Here is a 21,233-nt window from a genome sequence, read left to right on the forward strand (position 1 = left end):
ATAGGTAGCAGCGGCCCGAGGACGCGGGGAGAAGTGGATCGGTAGTAGGTGAGGTGGGGTTACGCTCAGCGCGGGTCAAGCAGGGTCTTCTCGGGGCCCGAGACTGGGGACGCTGCGCCGCCCCGGGGAGCGGGGCGGACGTGGGGGCGCCGGGGACCCCTCCGGGCGCGGCTTGGCAAGGCAGCCTGAGGTGCCCCGGCGGCACTCAGCTCCCTGCCGCCTTCCGCTGGCCCAGGGGCCTCTCCTCCGTGCGCCCCCCTTCCCCAGCGCGCGCCCTGCGGTCCTGGGCTCCCTCCAGCCTGGTGTGGCGGGGACACGGTCAAGCTGAAATCGTATCAGTTAACAATAGTCGGGGGCGGCGGGGGTTACAGCTGCCCCTCGGGGCGGCTGTAGAATCGCGTATCCGTGTTGGTTTTGCGTTGTGCTCCCTCAGCTTGGAGCCCAGGGAAGCTAACCCAAAGTGAACCGGGGGGGGGGTAATTTTAAGTGTTGTCTTATTACAGTAATCTTACAGTCAGTTCAGAAACCCAGCAGCTCCCTGAATAGGCTGCTGATGTCCATTTAAATGTGCCAGGGCTCTCCCTCGACTTCCTTTTGGAAGACTGTTGCACAACCCCCCTATGTCTCCCTGTTAAGAAAATATTTCTAATACTCTACCTGGTTCTTTGCTTAAGTCATCGCATTATTAGTAGTAAATACCACACTGTACTGCTTTCTATCTGCTGTAACCTAATTGTATTGTGTATCATTCAACTCTGAAGTATGGAATATGGTTTTATATGTAAGAAATGATCTAACACTTGCATTTAACATTATCATTTCTGTATCTTGCTACAGGATCAAAAAACCCGAAAATGGAAACTGTTGTTCGCCGCTGCCCCTTCCTGTCACGGGTATCCCAGGCTTTTCTGCAGAAGGCTGGCAAGTCACTGCTCTTTTATGCTCAGAGCTGCCCTAAAATGATGGAAGTTGCGACCAAGCCTGCTTCCCGTGCCCTGGGTACTTCAGTTGTTCACTGCCAACAAGCTGAAGAAACAACCTCACCCAATGACAGTCAGTGTCAATTTTGTGTTTCTTTTTATAGCTAGTTAATGATGTACAAGCTACCATACCCAGAAGCTTATTTATTTTAATCTAATTTTAAGCTTCCTCATCAAGAGGCTTTTTAGATTTTACTTACAACTGTATTTATGTTTACTATTAGATCCCATCCTTTTTCCTTTCATTTGTCAGGTTATGAAAGGTTGTACAATAGAACCTCTCAATTGCCCCTAACTTTGCTTTCTCAGTGACTGGCATGAACACCTCAAAAAGACTGAAATGTTTACCGGTAAACATCTCAAAATGTTGTCCTTACTCAATGTTGCTTATGTTCTTATTCAAACACTTCAGGTATGGTGGGTCTTTTTTTAAAGACTCGTCTCTGATTTTAGTCTGTCTGGTTTGTTAAACTTTGGTTTGAAAGTAAACTACTTAAAGCTGTAAAATTCAGTGCCTTACTTGTTGTGCTTAGAATAGTGTTATGAGTTTGGAATTCTAAACTTTGGATTTGGTCACACATCTGAATCTTGGCTTTCTTGTAATACAATAGAAGTGTAAATGAAATCAGTTTCGGTGTGTGCTACACGCTGAACAATTGAATGGCAGATTGTGGGATGGGGAACCTGGTTGTTCGAGGAACACACCACCCTCCAAAAACCTAGGAAATGCAGAGAATGCTATAACGCTCACCTTTTACTGTGGGAGCAAACTTGAAAAGGTATGCAGTATAGAAGAAGCAGTGTTGCCTCCACAAGAGGAAAGTGAATTGTCCCTGGTGCTGTTGTAAAGCAGACAGTAAATTATTACAGGACAACTTTAGCTGGATATAATTTGCTCTTGTCAGATAACTTGCATGGTAGGTGCATTATTCTACAACATTCCATCCGTTTAACTTGCATGTACGTGCACTACATTAATCTTCACTGGTAATGACCATAGGGTCATTTGTTCTGTAAGATTTCCAGGTTGTCATTTTTATTCACTTGTTTTTCACAATAACAATCCTTGACTTGTTTAATAAATGCTTCCTGCTTAAGTAGACAAGGAAGAACTTTTTTAAAACACTTTGGGATCTGCCCAGCCAGAAGGAAACTTCTGGAAACTGTAACTGCCTGAGCTGGTGTACTCTCTAAATATTTTGCTTAATTTTCTCAAACACTTGTTGCTTAAAACTTAACACATATGGCTTCTTTGAAAGTAATTGGACTATTTTAAAACTGAAGTTCATACTCTGCAAACTCTAATGTAATATCTGAGAGCAAAGTTCTGCTGATCGTAACTATGTAATTGGTGCAAATCCAGGTCAGTAGAGTTCTCAGATCCCTTATGATTTGTGGCTGTTTATTGACCCTGGTTGAGAAAATTTCCCTAGAAGATTTATAATCTGAGATAGTAGGGGAGAAGGGGCAACTGGGAAACTCAGCTGAAAAAAATTTTAAGTTGAAATTAACTCATCCACAAAGCACACTGTCTCCTCATTTGGGAAAGAGGCAGTAGTATTGCATTCTTCAAGAAAATTTGGCTTTAAATGTTAATCAGATACTGAGACTTCATACTTTGTGTGATAATACAAGTACAGATGACGCAGTTGAGCAATTCTGGCTGGCTTGTGGTTTAGTGTAATAGATAGATAGTTGTCAGAAATTTTATGTTCTTGTGCAATCAAATCACCCCAGTTTCTGTTTTTTAACCCTTGTTTTGTTTCTCCTATCTAAGAGGCCAAAAATTCCAAAGATGTGTCCCAGGAGAACACCAATGGATCCCAGCTGCCTATTAGCCATCCACCTGTTGTTACTAGCCAGAGCACTAGTCCAAGCTCTGCCACTAAATGCCCCTTTCTGGCAGCTCAGATGAACCCTACGAACACTAATGTTTTCTGCAAAGCCAGCCTAGAACTCCAAGAGGATGTTCAGGAAATGCAGGCTGTAAGGAAAGGTATGTTTTTATGTATGCTGCAATAGATAGTGAAATATAGACTCTTGTAACACTCTGCTTGTTAGCACTAACCTTAGAGATAAAAGCCAAGGCTGACACAATTGCGACCTTATAGGCCAGAGGGAGGGTCATGGGACAGTGCAACAAAAGGATTTTATTGCAGAATATAGCGATTTTAATTGTGCTCATGCAGTTCTGTTCATATTACTTAGTTTGTTGTGTAATCTATTTTATACTAACTCTTTGTCTACTTTTTTTTTGCAGCTGGTTTTAGTGTGAATTATGTTCTAATTGCAAAACAAATGATATGTCAAGCTACAGCACCTTTTTTTTTTATCAGTTGGCTCTAAGAAATAGCTCTTGATATTGCTTATAAAAATTCAATGTCCTCACCAAAAAGGCTTACCAATGTGTAGAACACATTAGCATTGCTGCCTACATGAACATACTCAAAGAATTAAGCAGCTACAGGCTGGAAAGCGCAAAGCTGGACACTAGAGACAAGAAGTAATTTAATAAAAACCACCTCCCTTCCACCCTGGACCATCTTCTCCTTAATATTTTGATTGTAGTAGTGCCTTATGGCCCTGATCAGAAATTGGTGTCCCATTGCATGTGTTACTATACAAATAAGACCGTTACTGCCATAAAGAGAACAAGGTTACTTTCAGATTAAAGTAGTTTTGTCAAAGCGTTGTGTTAAAGGAAGCCTTTTCTTTCACCAGTACTAAGTCTTGCTGCTTCCTCTGGAAGAAGTCAGTTTGTTCCTTATCCGGTCACTCCAGCTTTTCCAGTCTGCTGCAAGCCCTAGTAACAATGATCCATAGCAGTAGAACAGAAGCTTGGAATAATAGAGAAACACTTTTACCTACAACTAAAGCATGTGTTTGTTTGGCTCTCATAGCCTACATTCAGTAATGGCCTGGGACCACTTGGTATCTTCTGAATTGAACCTCAGTTTTTGTTAGACAAGATCTGATTTTTGCAAGGTCTAAGGAAAGTATGACTTTCTCTTCAGCTTCTGAGTCTTATTGATCTGCTTCAGTATCTCAACTAAGTTTATTTTAAACAATTTAAGATACTGGATTCATAACTTTTCATGGCATACAATCTTTTGTATTTTTGATATAAGATGGTGTGAAACTGACTTTAATAATCACTGGATTTCTTTGCAACATCTCAAATGTACAGAGTTTACTAAAACACCAGTGAATCCTACTGTGATAAACACCAAGACTTCTGGAGAAGAGCGAAATGGCTTGCTGAAGAAGTTCCAGGATATTATGTTAAAGCAAAAACCAGAAAGAGTGTCTCATCTGCTTCAGGATAACTTGCCAAAATGTAAGGATCATTCTTGTTTGATTAGCAAAATAAATCTGAGTCTGCTATTAGCCTGCTAAATCCATTTTTGCAGTATCTGGCTGCAGACAGATCTTTTGACATTCAAAAGTGTTAATTCTTTCTTGTATTTAATAGCCTCTCTCCTCTTCTAGCTGTTTCTACTTTCCAGTATGACCAGTTCTTTGAGAAAAAAATTGATGAGAAAAAAAAGGATCACACATATCGTGTATTCAAAACTGTGAACCGAAGGGCACAGGTCTTTCCCATGGCAGACGACTACTCTGATTCCCTTATCAGCAAAAAAGAGGTGTCTGTATGGTGCAGCAATGATTACCTAGGAATGAGTCGCCACCCCCGAGTGTGTGGAGCTGTTATGTAAGTAGTTCTATAACTTAAATTAAAAATAAAATGTTTTGGTAACCACAAGGTATGCAGTGATCTACAGGAAACTAACTCAAAGCTATGACAAGCTCAACTTTTTTCAAAACAATGTAAATTCTAGGGAAAGGTAGTTTTGTATAACGATTAAAATCCTTCTGTTGTGTAAAGGGTATTACTTTTTATCACATGGCTAATCCTCCCTTCTCACATATTTGACTACTGTCATAAAACAACTTAAAATATAGTTGGCTGTAGTGCTGCAACACTTTAAGTGGTGAACCCCTGATATTCCTCCTTTCTGTGGGGAGCTTATGGGAAAACTGCTGGACAGCATAATTATCGTATGTCTCAGTACCTATTAAATACAGATAGCTCAGCATAAGGCAGTGGAATCCTACGATTTTTTTGTAAGGGGCACAGCTAGTAAATAGCATTTAGCTTTGAGCTCATGAAGTTCCTTGCAAAACTTAGTTTTGGCTTCCAAGATCCTTTTTCAAACTGTAAACAAATACAGTTGCACCTCTTGTACCCATTTCTCTTTAACAACTATTGCTTTTATGTAAGTTATTAAGGAATGGTGATTTGTTATAGACAATAATGTTCCTTTTCCAGTATTGTTCACATGCAGCTGAGAGTCAAATAGTATTGATTAATGCTTTTCCTCCTTTTGAACATTTCTTAAAGGGATACGTTGAAACAACATGGTGCTGGAGCAGGAGGCACCAGAAATATTTCTGGAACAAGTAAATTTCATGTTGATTTGGAGCAAGAGTTGGCTGATCTCCATGGAAAAGATGCAGCATTGCTTTTCTCATCGTGCTTTGTAGCTAATGATTCCACTCTCTTCACGTTAGCTAAAATGTTACCAGGTGAGATCTGATTTACTGGATATCATGCAATGTAATACTACATTCTGCAAACAAAATACCGTGAAATTTCACTGAAAACAAACTTCTTTCAGATGATACCTGAGATTCTGACCATTTTTGGTCACGAAATACCACTTTTTAAAAAAGCAGTCTTCACTAATTTCTATTGTGGTGGCATCTAAACACCTTGATCAGGATTTGGGGCAGTGTTCTCTATGCCATATTAGAAGTTATCAGGCTGCACCTGTATCAGACACAAAGTCGGGGTACAACCTATGAGCAGAGTGTCCAAGGTGGTGGTTGGTACATATTTCGGTTCCATTTATTCTCTTTAATATAAAAGTGAGGAACTTTAAAGGGTAGGGAAGGACTGAGAGGAGCAGGGAGAAAGGAGACTGGCAGTGGAGGGACTAAGGGAGAAGGACATGAGTCGAAGACAGAATCAACCAGTAAATGCCAAGTTCAAACTGTAAAAGCAACCTGCTGATATCACAAGGGCTGAGGAGGTATTGGAGGGATGGGTGGCAACAAATGATGCCCCAGTTGGAGGTCTTCCTGCCCAGCTGCTGTAACTGCCTGCTGTTTCCAGAGGCTGGTTTCACTTCTGGAAAAGACCTACTGTTTTCCCCATCCCATGTAGCTGCAGGTGGGAGGATGGTTTTTTCCTTGCTATAGTCCAGGATATGGTTAACGCTGGTAAACTGACTCTTGTATCTGCTGTTGCTGGAGAAACCTCTACAGTTAAGACTTTTTTTTTTTTTTTTTTTTTGGTAACTTCCAAATGTAAAATTTTAAGTATATTCCTTTGGGATTGGGTGTTTAAATTTGTTTAACTGACTTAAGGCAAGTAAAGTTGTGAATTCCTGGAAATAAGTGTCTTAATTTCAGAAGCGCTTTAAAGCAAAAATAAAGAATATAGCTATTTCAGTGGGTATTCTGTCTTAAATATGTTGTTGCAAAGTTTCTGATTTTAACAAAGAAGTCTATAGCGAATCCTCTATTCTGGGGCTAAAACACATTTACCAGCACAACCATATTTCATATAATTTTAAGGTATCTGTACAATCATCTGTCCATTCTTTCAGTACAGCCATAACTACTAGTAACCTTTGGTTGTCCCCTTAGGCTGTGAGATTTACTCAGATGCAGGAAACCATGCCTCCATGATTCAAGGAATTCGGAACAGTAGAGTCCCTAAGCACATATTTCGCCATAATGATGTCAATCATCTCAGAGAACTACTGAAAAAATCAGATCCATCTACTCCCAAAATTGTTGCATTTGAAACTGTTCACTCAATGGATGGTGAGTCTGCTATAAAAAGTGTGTATCCTTTTGTTAAATAGGTGCCTTACTGAAACATATAAATTGTCTTTGTTTCTTTAAGCTACGAAATATGCATATACCATCAAAAGCAAGAACTTGTGATTAATTGTGATTACTGTTTTGATCTCAGGTGCAGTATGTCCACTAGAAGAATTGTGTGATGTAGCTCATGAGCATGGGGCGATCACTTTTGTAGATGAAGTACATGCTGTTGGGCTGTATGGCACTCGGGGTGGTGGCATAGGAGATCGGGATGGAGTCATGCATAAAATGGACATAATCTCTGGAACACTTGGTATGTGTATCTTCTGGCCTTTAGTTACAAAAGTGTATAAACTGTTTTTGTACAAATGCCTGCAAAGGTCATGCTGCAGACAAGATGAAGGAATAAAATGAACTTGAATCAAGTCAGTTTACTGACTTGTTTCTAGGAATTGAAGCATGGGATTTTTAAAACAGCCTGAATGACTGACTTAGGCTCACCAGTCCCATTAACTTTCTAAGGCACTTGTGCTAAGTCACTTAGGCTGATTCAAAAATGCCACCTGAAGTAAGTTAGCAAAATGACCCTGGTGACATAGTCACTAGTCCTCTATCAGTGAATTCATATGTGAGAGAGTTAATTGTGGTGCAGTGCTCTATATTTAGATCTTAACTCTCCTTTGTGTAAGTTGGAATGTTCCTAATCCAGAAACCTGAGATGGGAGTTGTGTAAGGAGATTTGGCAAGAACTGAAAAAAACAATAAAATTATTTTGGATGCAATGCAGACTATTTTCTAACTATTAGAGTTCAAATACTGGAAACTGAAAATCTGCTTAAATAGAGCAAGAGTTGAAACTCCACCTTAGAAGAATATGTGGTGGTGGTTTGGTTTAAGAATTTTATTTGCAGTCTCAAACCTCAGCATGATATAAACAAAAATAGTGCAATAGGCTTCAGTTTAATTTGGCTTTGTTTTGGCCTTTAACTATTGGGTAGTATCCTCTGAAATGGTGATTACTGTACATGCCCAGTCGATTGCATGAAGCACATAAATAAGATGCAAATAGAAGACAGGAGTGAGGGCTATTTTTACTTATCTCAGGAATAGATCACCCACCTAAACCTGCTGGAGGAAAAAAGCAGAGGGAGTGGAGAACAAATAATGGTCCCAAGTGTTTAAACTCATTAGAATATATCTTACTCCAATACTTACTGAATTTGTTTGTTTATTTTGGGTAGATTTACAGGTTTCTTCACTGGCATTAAAATAGTGCAAGAATCTTTTGTCCCAGAAATCACTAGTAGGTGCTGTTTTTTGTGGAGTTGTTTGTTTGTTTTTTTGTCTTAAACAATACTCTCAAACCGGTCACACAGCTTCTTCATAACAGCGTGGGATTTTTCTGGGGTGGGGTGGAGTGGATTAACCTTGCCTTGTGCTAATTTACCATTAATTTGGAAGTACTAGAATAAAACTGAGGAGCTGTATTATGTGCTAAATTATTGGAAAGACCTAATTGTGTTGCTCATAGGAAGGTCAGGATTTGGAGTTCTACTTCTGTTAGATCCAGGCTTGCAGTTACTTTTTCTAAAGGCTGGAGTAAATCTTGACTGTTTTTCTTATTTTCAGGCAAAGCATTTGGTTGTGTGGGCGGATACATTTCCAGTACAAGTTCTTTGATAGACACCGTACGTTCCTATGCTGCTGGCTTCATTTTCACAACATCCCTGCCACCCATGCTGTTAGCTGGTGCGCTTGAATCAGTCAGAACTCTAAAGAGTGCAGAAGGGCAAGTTCTTCGACGCCAGCACCAACGCAATGTTAAACTCATGAGACAAATGCTGATGGATGCTGGACTCCCTGTAGTACACTGTCCGAGTCACATCATTCCAATCAGGGTAACTAAAAATTATGGTATCTTTTTCTTTTTAAATTTAGGAAAAGATGTTCCACAAGAATAAACTTGTTTGTATTACAGAAAATACCTGAAGCTGAATCTGACTTGCTTTCTTACACAGCATGTAAATAAGCATAGCTTATTTTAGGGTTATGTAGTATGAAGTAGGCTGAAGCTGAGGGTTTTCCTTAAATGGCTAAAACCTGCTGTTTCTTAAAAAAAAAAAAAAAAAAAAAAAAAAAATGTGCAGCTGGGTGTTAGCCAACAAATTGAACTGGCAAATGCTATAAGTTCCATTCACACTTAACTAACTTTGTGTGGTGTACTTTACTATTTGTACAATAGTCTAAATATCTTCAGGGGTACAAAAATGCATACTAAAGAAATTATTCATTGGAACTACTCCGGCAAGAATACTAGAGGGAAGCTTTAAACTTCCCTTCTATACCATGTTCTGTTCTAATAAGCACAGGAAGGACAAAATGATTAAGTATGGACTACCCACAAAAATCAGAACTTAAACTGGAATCTTCCACAGATTGTGACTTTTAACTAACTTTTCAAACCTAGAAGGTTGGTTGGGATTATGTATTCTGATAATTACACATGCACAATTCCAGTTACCATGAACTTGACCACTTTGTAAATCTAGGTTGCAGATGCTGCTAAAAATACTGAGATCTGTGACAGACTGATGAGTCAGCACAGCATCTATGTCCAGGCAATAAACTACCCCACAGTTCCACGTGGAGAAGAGCTGCTGCGTATTGCCCCAACTCCTCATCACACACCGCAGATGATGAATTACTTCCTTGGTGAGTGAATGGACTGCAGCAGAGTTAAGAATTTTATAAAATGCTCTAGTATCTTCATTCTGAAGATTTACAATATGATCCCTGATCTATTGCTAACTTAAAGAAAATATCTACACTTCGCTGAGTCAAGCTGGGAAAGCTCACCTTGGAAGAAGGTGAACTATTGCTACGAATGAAGTGTTAGAAAGTGCTGTCAATGTTTCCCACTGATTTGCCTTTGAGCATGAGTGGTGGTAGCCCTCTGTCTGAAAGCTACAAAATGCTGCAGTACAAAACCAGTCTTCAGCCATCTTATGGTTCTTTTACTCATTGTAGTTTAAGGAGTTTTTGTTCCTTTTTTAAAACAAAGGTATTGTCTTAGTGGGTGTTTGTTTAGTAGTGCTGCTCTGATTTTTGTTTTTGCAGTTTCCATACGAAATCACCTAGCCGTCCATACTTTTAATCAATATTTGTTACAGCAAAGTAGCCTGGTATCTTACCATTTCAGTCCTGATTAATTTATACCAGTTAATAGTTGGAAAATGAGATTCGAGACTCCTGGATTTTCATCCTAGTGAGCCCAGGCAGAGCTGGGAAGTCTGCACAAGTGAACCGTGAACCTCCCAGCCCAGGTAACAGAGTTGGCATGGCTCACACTAGTACTCTAAAACTAGCTGTGTAGACAGCATTTTAGAGTTGCAGCTTAGGCTGGAGCCTGGGTTCCGAAGGTTATGGGGGGGGGGGGCGCTTCAGAGCCTGAGCCACAACTTCGAAGTGCTGTCTATACAACTATTTTTAGAGCACAAACCCAAGTCTGTTGACCTGGGCTGGGAGGCTTGCTTCCATGGTCTGTGTAGACAGACTATATGTTGGCCCTGGGAAAGACTTCCGTGATTTCAGTTTAGTAAACCGTAAAATGGGGTAAAGGCTGTGAGCATGTTGAAAGGCTTTAAGTGCCTTTCTTCAAAGAATCAAAAAGCAATTCCGTTTTTATTATGGAATAAGAGTAATGGTCTATGGATGGATGGCTAGAGTCATAACTTTGAAGGTGAACTAGTGTCAGTATTTGTGCTCCCTCAACACCTTACTTTGCTAAGCAAAAGTTGTCAGGCATTTCAAGTAGGTGGCTTTTTGCTGGGTTATTTTTACTTTCACCTCATTGTAATTCATCACTTGCAGTACTCATTGTTTTGGAAAGAGTTCTATGTACTGAAAGCTTAAAAATATTCTGATTTTAAGAAATGTCTTCCTTTTTGTCTAACAGAGAAACTGATGGCTACATGGAAGAACGTTGGTCTGGAGCTGAAACCGCACTCTTCAGCGGAATGCAATTTCTGTAGAAGGCCTCTGCATTTTGAGGTGATGAGTGAAAGGGAAAGATCCTACTTCAGTGGCATGAGCAAACTAGTTTCTGTCGGTGCTTGAGAGCAACCTGTTACACCGTCCATATCTAGTCCTCTAATATCCAAATAGCCTAGGCAGCCTTTTTAAATTGCATATTAAATTATAACATTTTAATCAATAGTCTAAACACAGCTCTGAAAATTATAGTTCAGAACAGGGTGTCCTGCTTCTGTCCTTTTAAGCTCATTGCTGTTGTGTTAATGTTTACAAAGAAGACTGTAGGATTAGTGGTCAGAAAAATAAAGTGGAACAAAAACTATCTCACTTCTAATTTAATCCATTAGTAGGTAGTTTCTGACTTACCATCTTCTACCAGTGTGACTATTTTTCACTGAAATAGTCATTATTAAATGGAACATTATATAAAGTCTGTCATCCTATCCTCCCTCCACCCCCCAAGACAAAAGGGAAAGTTGTAGTGAGAATTAGTGTGGATGCAGACCTGACTCTGTATAGGTCTTCCTGAGTTCAGGGCACTGGAACAGATTTAAGAGTGTGGTACTCTATTTCTTGACAAGAACTTTTTCCAACTTGTGGGGTCTATGCAGGTCTTTAAAAAAATCTTAATCTTGTGCTATGTGATTAAACATTTAAAAGTATAACACCTGTACCATAATAAAATTAGAACATTTACATACACTTCCCAGCATTACCATCCCTCTGGCCTTGAATCAACAGGGAAAAAATAAGCTTGATCAATTTCCCTGAGGAAATTGCAAAGTGCTTTTTCCTTCTCACATCTCCAGCAGATCAATCGTGTAATAAAAAGCTCACTTACCTAAGCATATTATTTAAATCTGTTTCAGTTATTTCCTTTTAATAAATAGTGCTGCCATTAGAATGTTGCTGTATCTTAACAGTCAAACCCTTTGGTTTTAGAGGTGATGTAATATGACTCACGGGAAAGCCTTCATGAACTATGCCATAAACCAGGGATCTGCAACCTTTCAGAAGTAGGGTGCCAAGTCTTCATTTATTCATTCTAATTTAAGGTTTTGTGTGCCAAAATACATTTTAACATTTTTAAAAGGTCTCTTCCGGGGAGGCTACATGCAACAATAGTTTAGTTATATATAAAGTAAATAAGGGTTTTTAAAAGTTTAAGAAGTGTCATTTAAAATTAAATTAAAAGGCAAAGCCGCCCGGGTAGTGTGAGTGCCCTAGAAATTCAGCTTGTGCACCGCCTTTGGCATATGTGCATCAGTTGCCTACCCCTGACATAAACAGACTTACAATAAACTTTAGTTTAACATAATGTGCCAGGGCTGGACAGAGGAAAAAATCACAACATTTCACCCTGCACACAAATACCCGTGGAACCTAGATTTAAATCTTTATGGTTTAGAAAACCCAGCTGTCTTCCTTTTCCTGTGAAACTGAATGTGAAATACACAAATATCTCTGACACACAGAAATGGTTGTAGAGTAGTCATAGCCTACTATCATGGAAACAAAGGGTGATAAAACAAATGAGCTCAATGGAACTGGGCTTCACTAGTTAGTGTAGCTTGTACAGTATCTGCTTTTTTAATAAAGTAACAATTATTAATATTTTTAAATTATACAACATCCAAAATACAGTGGGGCCAGCACCACAGTGCTCCTTCAATGCCATTGTGAGTTGTTGAGTCAAGTCTCCATAGGAAAAAACATGAGTTTCTATAGAACCAACACTGCTGCTGGCAGGAAAGTGAACTTTCATTGCCCTTTTCCCCTTCCTATACTGAGTCGGCCCAACACTTGATAGTGTGAACAAGTGAAACCCTTCTACCAGGTGTTGTCAGAAGCAAAAAGGGCCAGATTTGTTTATCTAGCGATTTCTTCAGAAAACCTAAATAATAGCAGCTTAAGCCTCTGTCACCAGGGCAGTGCTCTGGAACTGCTCCATACAAAGCCAGTCAGGACTCCGGGAGAGCATGCCTCCTCTCTCTGAGCATACTGGCTCCAGGGCAAGAAGCTTACACAGCTTTGACCTCCCTGGGTTTGAGCTCAGAGCATTTAATCCCCTTCAACATGGTGTGCCTCCTGCAGCAAGTCCACCTGTGTGGGGCTCCTGGGGAAGCCAGAGGGCCCTGCACATGAACACAGAGGTGACTCTCAGCCAGCTGATAAAACAAGGTTTATTAGTTGACAGGACCACACTGCAGGACAGAATTTGTAAGCACAGAAATCAGTGACTTTCAGCCAAGTCCAGTTTTAGGGGATGGGAGCCCAAAGCCAGGGCTCTGGCCCTCTCCCTGCACCCCAAGCCACCTGAGACGGATTCACTTCCAGCTGCCTGTCCCCTGCCCTGCCCATTGCTCCTCCAGACTTTGTCTTGCTTCCCGGCCCAAGAATCACCTGGTCACATCCCCCTCCTGGGTCTCAGGTTACAAAGGAGCAGTCATAGTATAGGTGCAGGCAGCTGGAGCAGCCCTGCCCACAAATGTCTCACACCCTTATTCCTACCACCTAGACATTGGTGTAATACACAAGGAAACTGAGGCACACACAGCAGTTATGCAAAACAGTAAGGCTCACATACAACATAACAAGGGAAAATCCCCACTATGTCACAGCCCCCAACCCCAAATCCTCCGCTGGGCACCCTTGCTAGACGATATTCCCCACTCACCCACTAGCTCCAGAGGTTTAAAACAAGACTACATTATTTAAAGGAGGCAGGGAGACAGGGAATGGGGCAATAAACTTGAGGAAGCACGAAATTAACAAATGAACAGCAAATATTAACTAAGATTCCCCACTCTCTGAAGTTTCTTAGCCATTCAAAACTGTGGGAAGACTGAAGGTTAAGATTATTGCCAATACATTCTAGCCACTTTCCTCCCCACCCTCTGGCTCCCCACTCATGGTTGTCCAGGATTGGCAGAGTCTGGGGGAGGGGTGAAAAATCCAGCAAGTCCATCTCCAGCCCATAAGGGCTGCCTCAGCAACTCCAGAAGCTCTTCCACCCTGACGCAGCTGAAGTAAGTTCAGCTTTGATTGTTGAGTGGGGAGGCCTACCCTGTAGTCCCTCAATGGCTATTCTCTGCCACTTCAGGCCAAAACACCCGCCTCGGTACTGCCTCTGGGCCATGTACCACCTTAAAGTTGCTTCAGCTTTATACTACATCTTCAGAGCAAAAAAAAAAAATCAGCAGTACATAAAATCCTGAGGATAACAGCATTGTATTGCCCCATAACTGAAAACTTAACTGTTCACCAAAAGATGCTAGCAGACAGACCCCTCTCCTGTGGAGTTCCTGCCCATTGTGAGTTCTCAGACAGCTCTGGGCTGCTCTTCTCCTTGGTCACTAACAGTTGTCAATAGTGAGTTCCCTACTCTCTAGGGCTTCAGGCTTCAGGGCTTTGATAAGAGAGTCCAGGGTTTTGCTATTACTTGTAATTACACTGCATTAAAGTGTACAGGCAAATAACAGAAAACCCAATATGAAAAAAATGTACCATGTACCCTTAATAGCTGACACCCTGTAGATGACTCTTCTCAGTCAATTGATAACAACGTGGGTTTAAAATGGACAATATTTACATAGAAATAAGTATGTCCAAACTTGACAGACAATGATTTTCATTTATGAACACATATGTCAAAGATGGTAACAGCCATTTTTATGCTGATAGACTTGGTGCTTGTAAATGCAGGAGAGAAATCTGAGACAGACAAGCCACAATAGAGATGAAATCTGCAGAAAAATGTCATGACTGGTGAATGTGAAGAACTGCAAATAGCATGCTGAAGAACAGGAAGGATCAACTTTCTTTGAGACAAAAAGGAGAATAAATAAATATAAATATCATTGTTCCTGTGCAAACAAAGCTTGGAAAATAAGGTTGCATAAAAGAGGTTATATAATTCATTAGTTTGGTTTACAAATACATGGGGAAACTAATTGGAAAGCTATTAAATTACCAGGCTAAAAAGCCCCAGGAAGGAACAGATGTTAGGGAGCGTGTTTAAATGAACTTTGGGAATGTCAATGCAACAAACAACCCCCTCTGTCTCTCTTAAGTAGTTAAACTTTAAGAAACAAAAACAAGTAGAGGTGCAGGAACAAAAACTGAATGCATGTGAAAAAACACACACTCTACATCCCACTGGAAAAAGGAATTTGCTTTATGTAAACAAAAAATAATTAGCAATGCATTATTGACCCTAGGTAGCACAGATAGGTTGCTTAAGTGGATACCACAAAGTTAAGTAACAGTAATAAGAGGGAAGGAGAGGGAGGAAGATTAGCCATAGAAGACACAAAGGAGGAAAGTGGCTGAGCAGAGATGCGGATTTGTAGGTGGACCGTGATGCAGCCGTACCTTGATTCATGGTCTTGCAGAAAGCCACAGAAGAAAAGAACCCATCCCGACTCTTGATTCTGGAGAGGGTATTTGTCTCACTAGGTGTTGAGTTGTGTTCTTCATGAAGGATGATTTGGGCTGTTTCAACAGCTTTCTCTTGAAAACGGTTATCACTGCTGAGGCTGATTTTCTAAGGTGGACTGGAAGAGGGATGTCTACTAGCCACAATTTGGCTGATAGGGTGACAGTTTGTTTAGGATTTGAAAAGCAAGGTGACAGGTTGTACCAGAGGAGGTAATTTTGTTCCAGGACAAGCGTATCGGTGATGTAGATGCCTTGGAGTGCTGACATCTCCACCGAATAGCTGAGCAGATTCTTACTGGATCCCAACAATATCAATGTAAGCTTTTGTTTTGGGATAAGCCAAGATCAGGTGATGGAGAGATTAGGTTGGCATTTTGCTATAACTGAGGCCTTGTCTACATGGAAAGGTTGTACTGGTATAACTTAAGGTGTGAATTTAAAGCTCATTAACCAATGCAATTCCATGAGTGGACACAATTATTTCAGTAGGAGTTGTTTTTTTGTGGTTTAGGTTAAGTCAATTGGGAACAGATTTAAAATACACTTTAAAAAGAATGGCCACATATAGGGTTGCATTGGTCTAGCTATACTGGTTCATAAACAGATTTAATTTAAACAGGTGCAACTTTCTCATGCAGAGAAAGCTTTAGTCCCAGTTTTCATCCAGCAGGATAAGATCAAGTTCTTCCTCCCGTTTTTTCCTTAGTAAAAGCATATTTGATTACAGGCATTTGTAATAATTGCCAGCAAGCTGAGGCACTCATGTCTTCTAAAGGCAACAAGCTGACATCTATGTTTCCGGTGACAACAGTCTGTGCACAGATGTAGCCAAAAGGGGAGACATGAGCCCAGGAGTTAGTATTTTTTCTTAACTTAGGAGAAGGTTATTTTTGGAGGCACGTCTCCTATACAATGAATACGATGAGTTTTCCGGTCCCATGGTCCTGTTTATAAAGTGGCCTTAGAAGAAGTGTGTTGGATTCCTCTTGGGTTAGGGCAGAAAATGAGAAGGTTCTTCCTTCATTGTACCTCTGAGAGAAGCTATGCATAGCAACTGACTGAGGATCTGCCATGTCTAAATGTCACTGTGTCGCAGGCTTTGCGTGAGTCACATTATTTCTGGTCTCAATCCAAGCCATCATTCATGTAGGCATATGCTACATGCAGTCACTCATCCAGGAGAGACTCGGTGTGTTTATGTTCCCTATTCTTGTGGTCAGCTCTTGGAGAAAAATTTCTCCCTGCATGAGGGGCCGTCGGAGAATCAAATGGGGAAGCAGTAGATGTGATATATCTCAATTTTAGTAAAGCTTTTGACATAGTCCCACATGACATTCTCATAAGCAATCTAGGGAAGAGTGGTCTACATGAAATTACAGTGAAGAGGTGCAAAACTTGTTGAAGACTGACTTAAACAGTAACTATCAATGGTTTGCTGTGAAACTGGGGGGGACAGATCTAGTGGGGTCCTGCAGGGGTCAGTCCTGGGTCAAGTACTATTCAATATTTTCACTAATGACTTGGATACTGGAGTGGAGAGTGTGCTTATAAAATCTGTGGATGACACCAAACTGGGAGCAGATACAAGCACTTCGGAGGACAGGATTAGAATTCAAAACAACCTTGAAAAAACGGAGAATTGGTCTGAAATCAACAAGATGAAATTCCGTAAAGACAAAAGTGCAAAGTACTTCACTTAGGAAGAAAAAGAAATCAAATGCACAACTACCAAATGAGAATGCCGAGGCAGCAGTACTGCAGAAAGGGATCTGGGTGTTACAGTGGATCACAAATGGAATACAAGTCCACTATGTGATGAAGTTGGGAAAAAGGCGAATATCATTCTGGGGTGTATTAACAGGAGTGTTGTATGCAAGACATGGGAGGCAGTTGTCCTGCTCTATCCTGCACTGGTGAGGCCCCAGCTGGAGTATTGTGACCAGCTCTGGGTGCCACACTTTAAGAAAGATGTGGAAAATCTAGAGGAGAGCAATAAAAATTATAACAGCTTTATAAAATCTGATCTATGAGGAAAAGTTTAAAAAAATGGCATGTTTAGTTCTGAGAAAAGACAACTGAGTGGGGACCTGATAGTCTTCAAATATGTTAAGGGAGGATGGTGATCAATTGTTCTCTATATCCACTGGAAGTAAGACAAGCAATATTGGGCTTAATCTGCAGCAAAGGGAAATTAGTTCGGATATGAGGAAAATGTTTTTAAATATAAGGATAGTTAAGCACTGCAATAGGCTTCCAAGAGGGGTGTGGAATCCCTGTCATTGAAGGTTTTTAAGAACAGGTTGGACAAACACTGTCACGGGCAGCCTAGGAATACTTGGCTCTTCCTCAGCACCATGGGCTGAACTACACAACTTCTTGAGGTCCCTTCCAGCCCTGCATTTTATGGTTCTATAAAAGCTTGTGCTTTAGTCACTCATTGACTTAATAAATGATACTACAGCACCAGGAATATAGAGGACCGTGTCTGCTTCCAATTGCCTCTGGTGCAGGTACAGTGGGGAAAAGTGAAGCTTCAGGGAGGTCTCATCTGTCTCTTCAACATTTGGTTGCAATGAGGCAGCACAACCTAATTTTGTATCAGATGCAGTACAGTGATAGTTCTGTGTGGGGCCACCCCATCCAACCCATCTCTGCTCTTCTGTCCTCTCCCTGTCACGCGCTACTTGCCAGTTCTGCCTTCTGGCTCGAAGCTGCAAGGACCAGGATGTCCTAATTTCAGATTGACCAGGAAGGCTGGAAGAAGTGCTATATATGAGACAATGTATTTCTAGACAAAGAGATGCAGTGGCTCCTAGGGAAAGGCAAAGACTTGCAATCAATCAGTCAGAAGTTTGTGCTTCACTTTCCTTTCTCACTCTCTGTCTTTTCTGGTCTTCAGACAAAAAGGTGGGAAACCAGACATGGTCTGACAGTTAGAACAGGGAGCAGGGGCCAGGATGGCCAGGTTCTACCCCAGCCTCTGGCACTGATTCAGCAAGTTATTTCACCCTTCTGTACTTCAGTTCCCATAGCTGTAAAATGAGTACAGTAATTCTTACCTACCTCTTGCAAGTATGTGGAGCGAGTCTCAATTAATGTCTGAAAGCACTTCAAGCTCCTTCAGGTGAAGGGTGATATAAGAGTACAAATCACAACTTTTAGTATGAATAACAAAAAGTTACTGTTAGAATTCCAAGTAAATCTGGAAACTTGAAGCTGTTTACCTTGGTATGTCATTCTAAGAATGGATCCAGTGACTGACAAGCACTTTGAGCCATGTGGAATTTGTCCACTGCATTTAAGTGGTTGATTAAATGTAGCTTTTTAGCGTGTCCTCTTGTAGATGGCAGTTATAGTGCTGAAAAAGTGAAAACGTTAATGAGACCACTAGTGAGGGACTCCTATGTAGAATACAGCAAACAGATGGTTTAATAGTGCACCACAATGCTATGCAACTGCCTCTGGCAACACCCAAAAGAGAATACCCTACCTGATCAAAGCTGCAGGACGAATTTGGCTGGGACACAGGGGTTAATGGATGCATTTCCCTTCTCCCCCGCCCCCTTCCTCACTCAAATGGCCAAGTCTGAAAGAAATCGAGGTGACATATTCACTGTCTAGCCCATGGTTCACAACAATGCGGTGGTAGAATGAACTTAGAATAGACAGTGTTGAGAACGACAATATGCTCTGTTGCTAATTTAGAGGTTGCCTTTACATACAGTGCAGCATAGGGAAAGTGGAGAGCACTTACAGATATTTTCAGCAATGTCTGTCTTCGTGCGTCATTACCTTCTATTGTGTATACAGCTTGGTAACCGTCTGGAACCACACAATCTAAACAAGCCGGGCTTCGTGCTCAGGCCTCCCACATAAAATGGGTGGTGCCGCTGATCTTATCCAGGCTTGTCTTCACAGCAGTTTTAACCTGGTGGGAAAGCGTGTTATAGCCCAACAGTCCCCAGAGCGTGTTCTACCACAGTCAAGTCTTGTATGTGTAGATGACACCAACACATGATTTAATCAGCTTACAGAAACATGTTCCTGTAATGCCCGAAGCTGCTGTAGGTTTGGTGACATGGTTTATAACAAGGGATGTGTCCTATCGACACAGGCAAGACCAACCTGTGTTAGATAACTTGAGTGGCCTGATGGAGAGCTAAAGTGGATTGGCTCCAACCCCAAGTGTATACGAGGCCAGAGTCAAACACGGACAACAAATGGTTAGGCAACTGGTGTGCTTCTGCAGCACCTATCCCACTGGGTCCTGGTCCTTGACAGGGTCTCCTAAGGGCTATAAATAACAACAACAAACAACACAGAAGGTTCCAGAGGAAAGAACGAGAGATGAAACTGTCTCTAAGACTGACGAAGTGTCAAGTTCATGGAAGTCAGTGGCGTGTCAGTAATCAGAATGTCGCCTGGAGCACACACAACACACTGAGAGGGTGTTCAATGGAAAAAACCCTATCCATAGCTTTGAGAGCAGGTGACCAAGGCACCGTGCACCATTTCTGATTTTATCCTCTGGTGTGGCACTCTTATGGCTCAGTGTTAAAACCTCCATGCTGTTAATAACAGGACTGGGTCCCTTTAGCTATCCAAGAGCTGCAATGTGGCCCTGACTGTGACCACTCCAGTTTTAAACCAGCAAGACTCTACTGCTTTCCAGATTCACACTAGTGCAAGTGACTGGAGAATCAGGACCTTTAGATATTGCTTCTGTATTTTTAAAGCAATAGGAATTTGAAGCAAGCACTCAAGAAGTAATTAGGTCATGTTTAGGTAATAATTGCTGGGTTAGTGTGCCATTCCCTTCAGTACAAGAAAAGCAATGCAGCTGTGTTGAGAGTAGCAAGAAGGTGCCTGTCAGAATTACCCAACAGCCTGAGATTGAAAATCAGCGCCAGATGCATGTGTTTCCCTTTATGCATTATTATGCAAGGGCCTGGTGAGGTGACTGTTAATGATCTGCATCTTTGCTATTGATTAACTTATCACCATCCAGTGTTCCACTTCCTCACTGCAACAGGAAGCCAAAATGTCACTTTAAGCTTGGCTAATGCTGTTTTTTTCTGGGAAGAAGAAAGCGCCATTGAGCGACTATTGAAAGGCCGTCATGTGACCAGAGAGCAGAGCAGAAACTGCATGAAGCAGAGGCTGCCTAAACAGAGTCAGCTGGGGTTTGTTTATAATCCATTAAATGTCAGCTCAGCTGGTCTTTACAGCTGACATGCAAGGGGATCAAAATGTCATTGAGAGAGAGCAAGTCTTGTGGCTAAAGCACAGGGCATCTAAGGTCTATTTCCAACTCTGCCACAGACTTTATTGCGTTACCTTGGCTGAGTCACTTAATCTCTCTGTGGTTCTGTTCCTCATCTCTAAAATAAGGTTAATAACATTTCCTTTTTCTGTCTTCTCCTGTCCTGATTGGGGGAGGGGGGCAACCGGGTGATTAGTTAACCCTTCCTATTCCTCTGGGCGGAGACTAAAATTATGCTCTCTCTTTCACTTAAAGGAAATATTTATGAAAAGAAAAATATGCCCAGGCTGTGTAGGTTGCAGAGAGGAGACTAGCACCATCTGCAGCAAAGGAAATGTGCCAGACATGGTGCCCAACAGGACAAAGGGGTGATGCCAAGGGATATGGTGCCCAAAGGGCCAGAGCAAAATACAGGACTGAGTCAAAAATAAAACAGAAAAATATTCTGAGAAGTCACTTGGATCTCCCCTTCCTCTCTGGGTACTCCCCTTATTTGCTGTTGCCCTGGCATAATGGCACTGTATTGCTTCCCTGGCGAACGTGTCACCAACCAGCTCCGGTGTTAATGGGGCTATTCAGCAATATAACCATGCCAAAGCGCTTTCCTGCTGGCATAAGGTCAC

The 21,233-nt window shown here is 41.3% G+C and overlaps 1 protein-coding gene across 4 annotated transcripts; it reads left to right on the forward strand.

Moving 5' to 3' along the window:
- Positions 1-840: 840 nt before the first annotated feature.
- Positions 841-20,997, forward strand: ALAS1 (5'-aminolevulinate synthase 1). 4 transcript variants are annotated; one of them, XM_050957803.1, is made up of 11 exons: positions 841-1,053; positions 2,758-2,976; positions 4,168-4,317; positions 4,470-4,692; positions 5,383-5,567; positions 6,693-6,872; positions 7,024-7,188; positions 8,505-8,773; positions 9,425-9,587; positions 10,831-10,925; positions 20,866-20,997. In XM_050957803.1, the coding sequence occupies exons 1-11, from the start codon at positions 855-857 to the stop codon at positions 20,980-20,982; spliced, it is 1,965 nt and encodes a 654-aa protein (XP_050813760.1). In that variant the 5' UTR covers positions 841-854; the 3' UTR covers positions 20,983-20,997. The 4 variants fall into 4 exon arrangements, with proteins under 4 accessions (XP_050813760.1, XP_050813762.1, XP_050813763.1 ...); XM_050957805.1 differs by lacking the exon at positions 20,866-20,997 and adding an exon at positions 14,613-14,942; XM_050957806.1 differs by lacking the exon at positions 20,866-20,997 and adding an exon at positions 14,592-14,621.
- Positions 20,998-21,233: the final 236 nt, after the last annotated feature.

Source organism: Gopherus flavomarginatus, chromosome 6 (genome assembly GCF_025201925.1).
Source record: "Gopherus flavomarginatus isolate rGopFla2 chromosome 6, rGopFla2.mat.asm, whole genome shotgun sequence".
NCBI classification, from domain to species: Eukaryota; Metazoa; Chordata; order Testudines; family Testudinidae; genus Gopherus; species Gopherus flavomarginatus.

Bases quoted from the DNA above. Each gene is read 5' to 3' on its own strand.
- ALAS1 (XM_050957803.1), top strand. From the start codon at position 855: ATGGAAACTGTTGTTCGCCGCTGCCCCTTCCTGTCACGGGTATCCCAG. The intron at 5,568-6,692 runs GTGAGATCTGAT...TTGTCCCCTTAG, and splicing joins GTTAGCTAAAATGTTACCAG to GCTGTGAGATTTACTCAGAT. The intron at 10,926-20,865 runs GTGATGAGTGAA...TTTCACTTAAAG, and splicing joins GAAGGCCTCTGCATTTTGAG to GAAATATTTATGAAAAGAAA.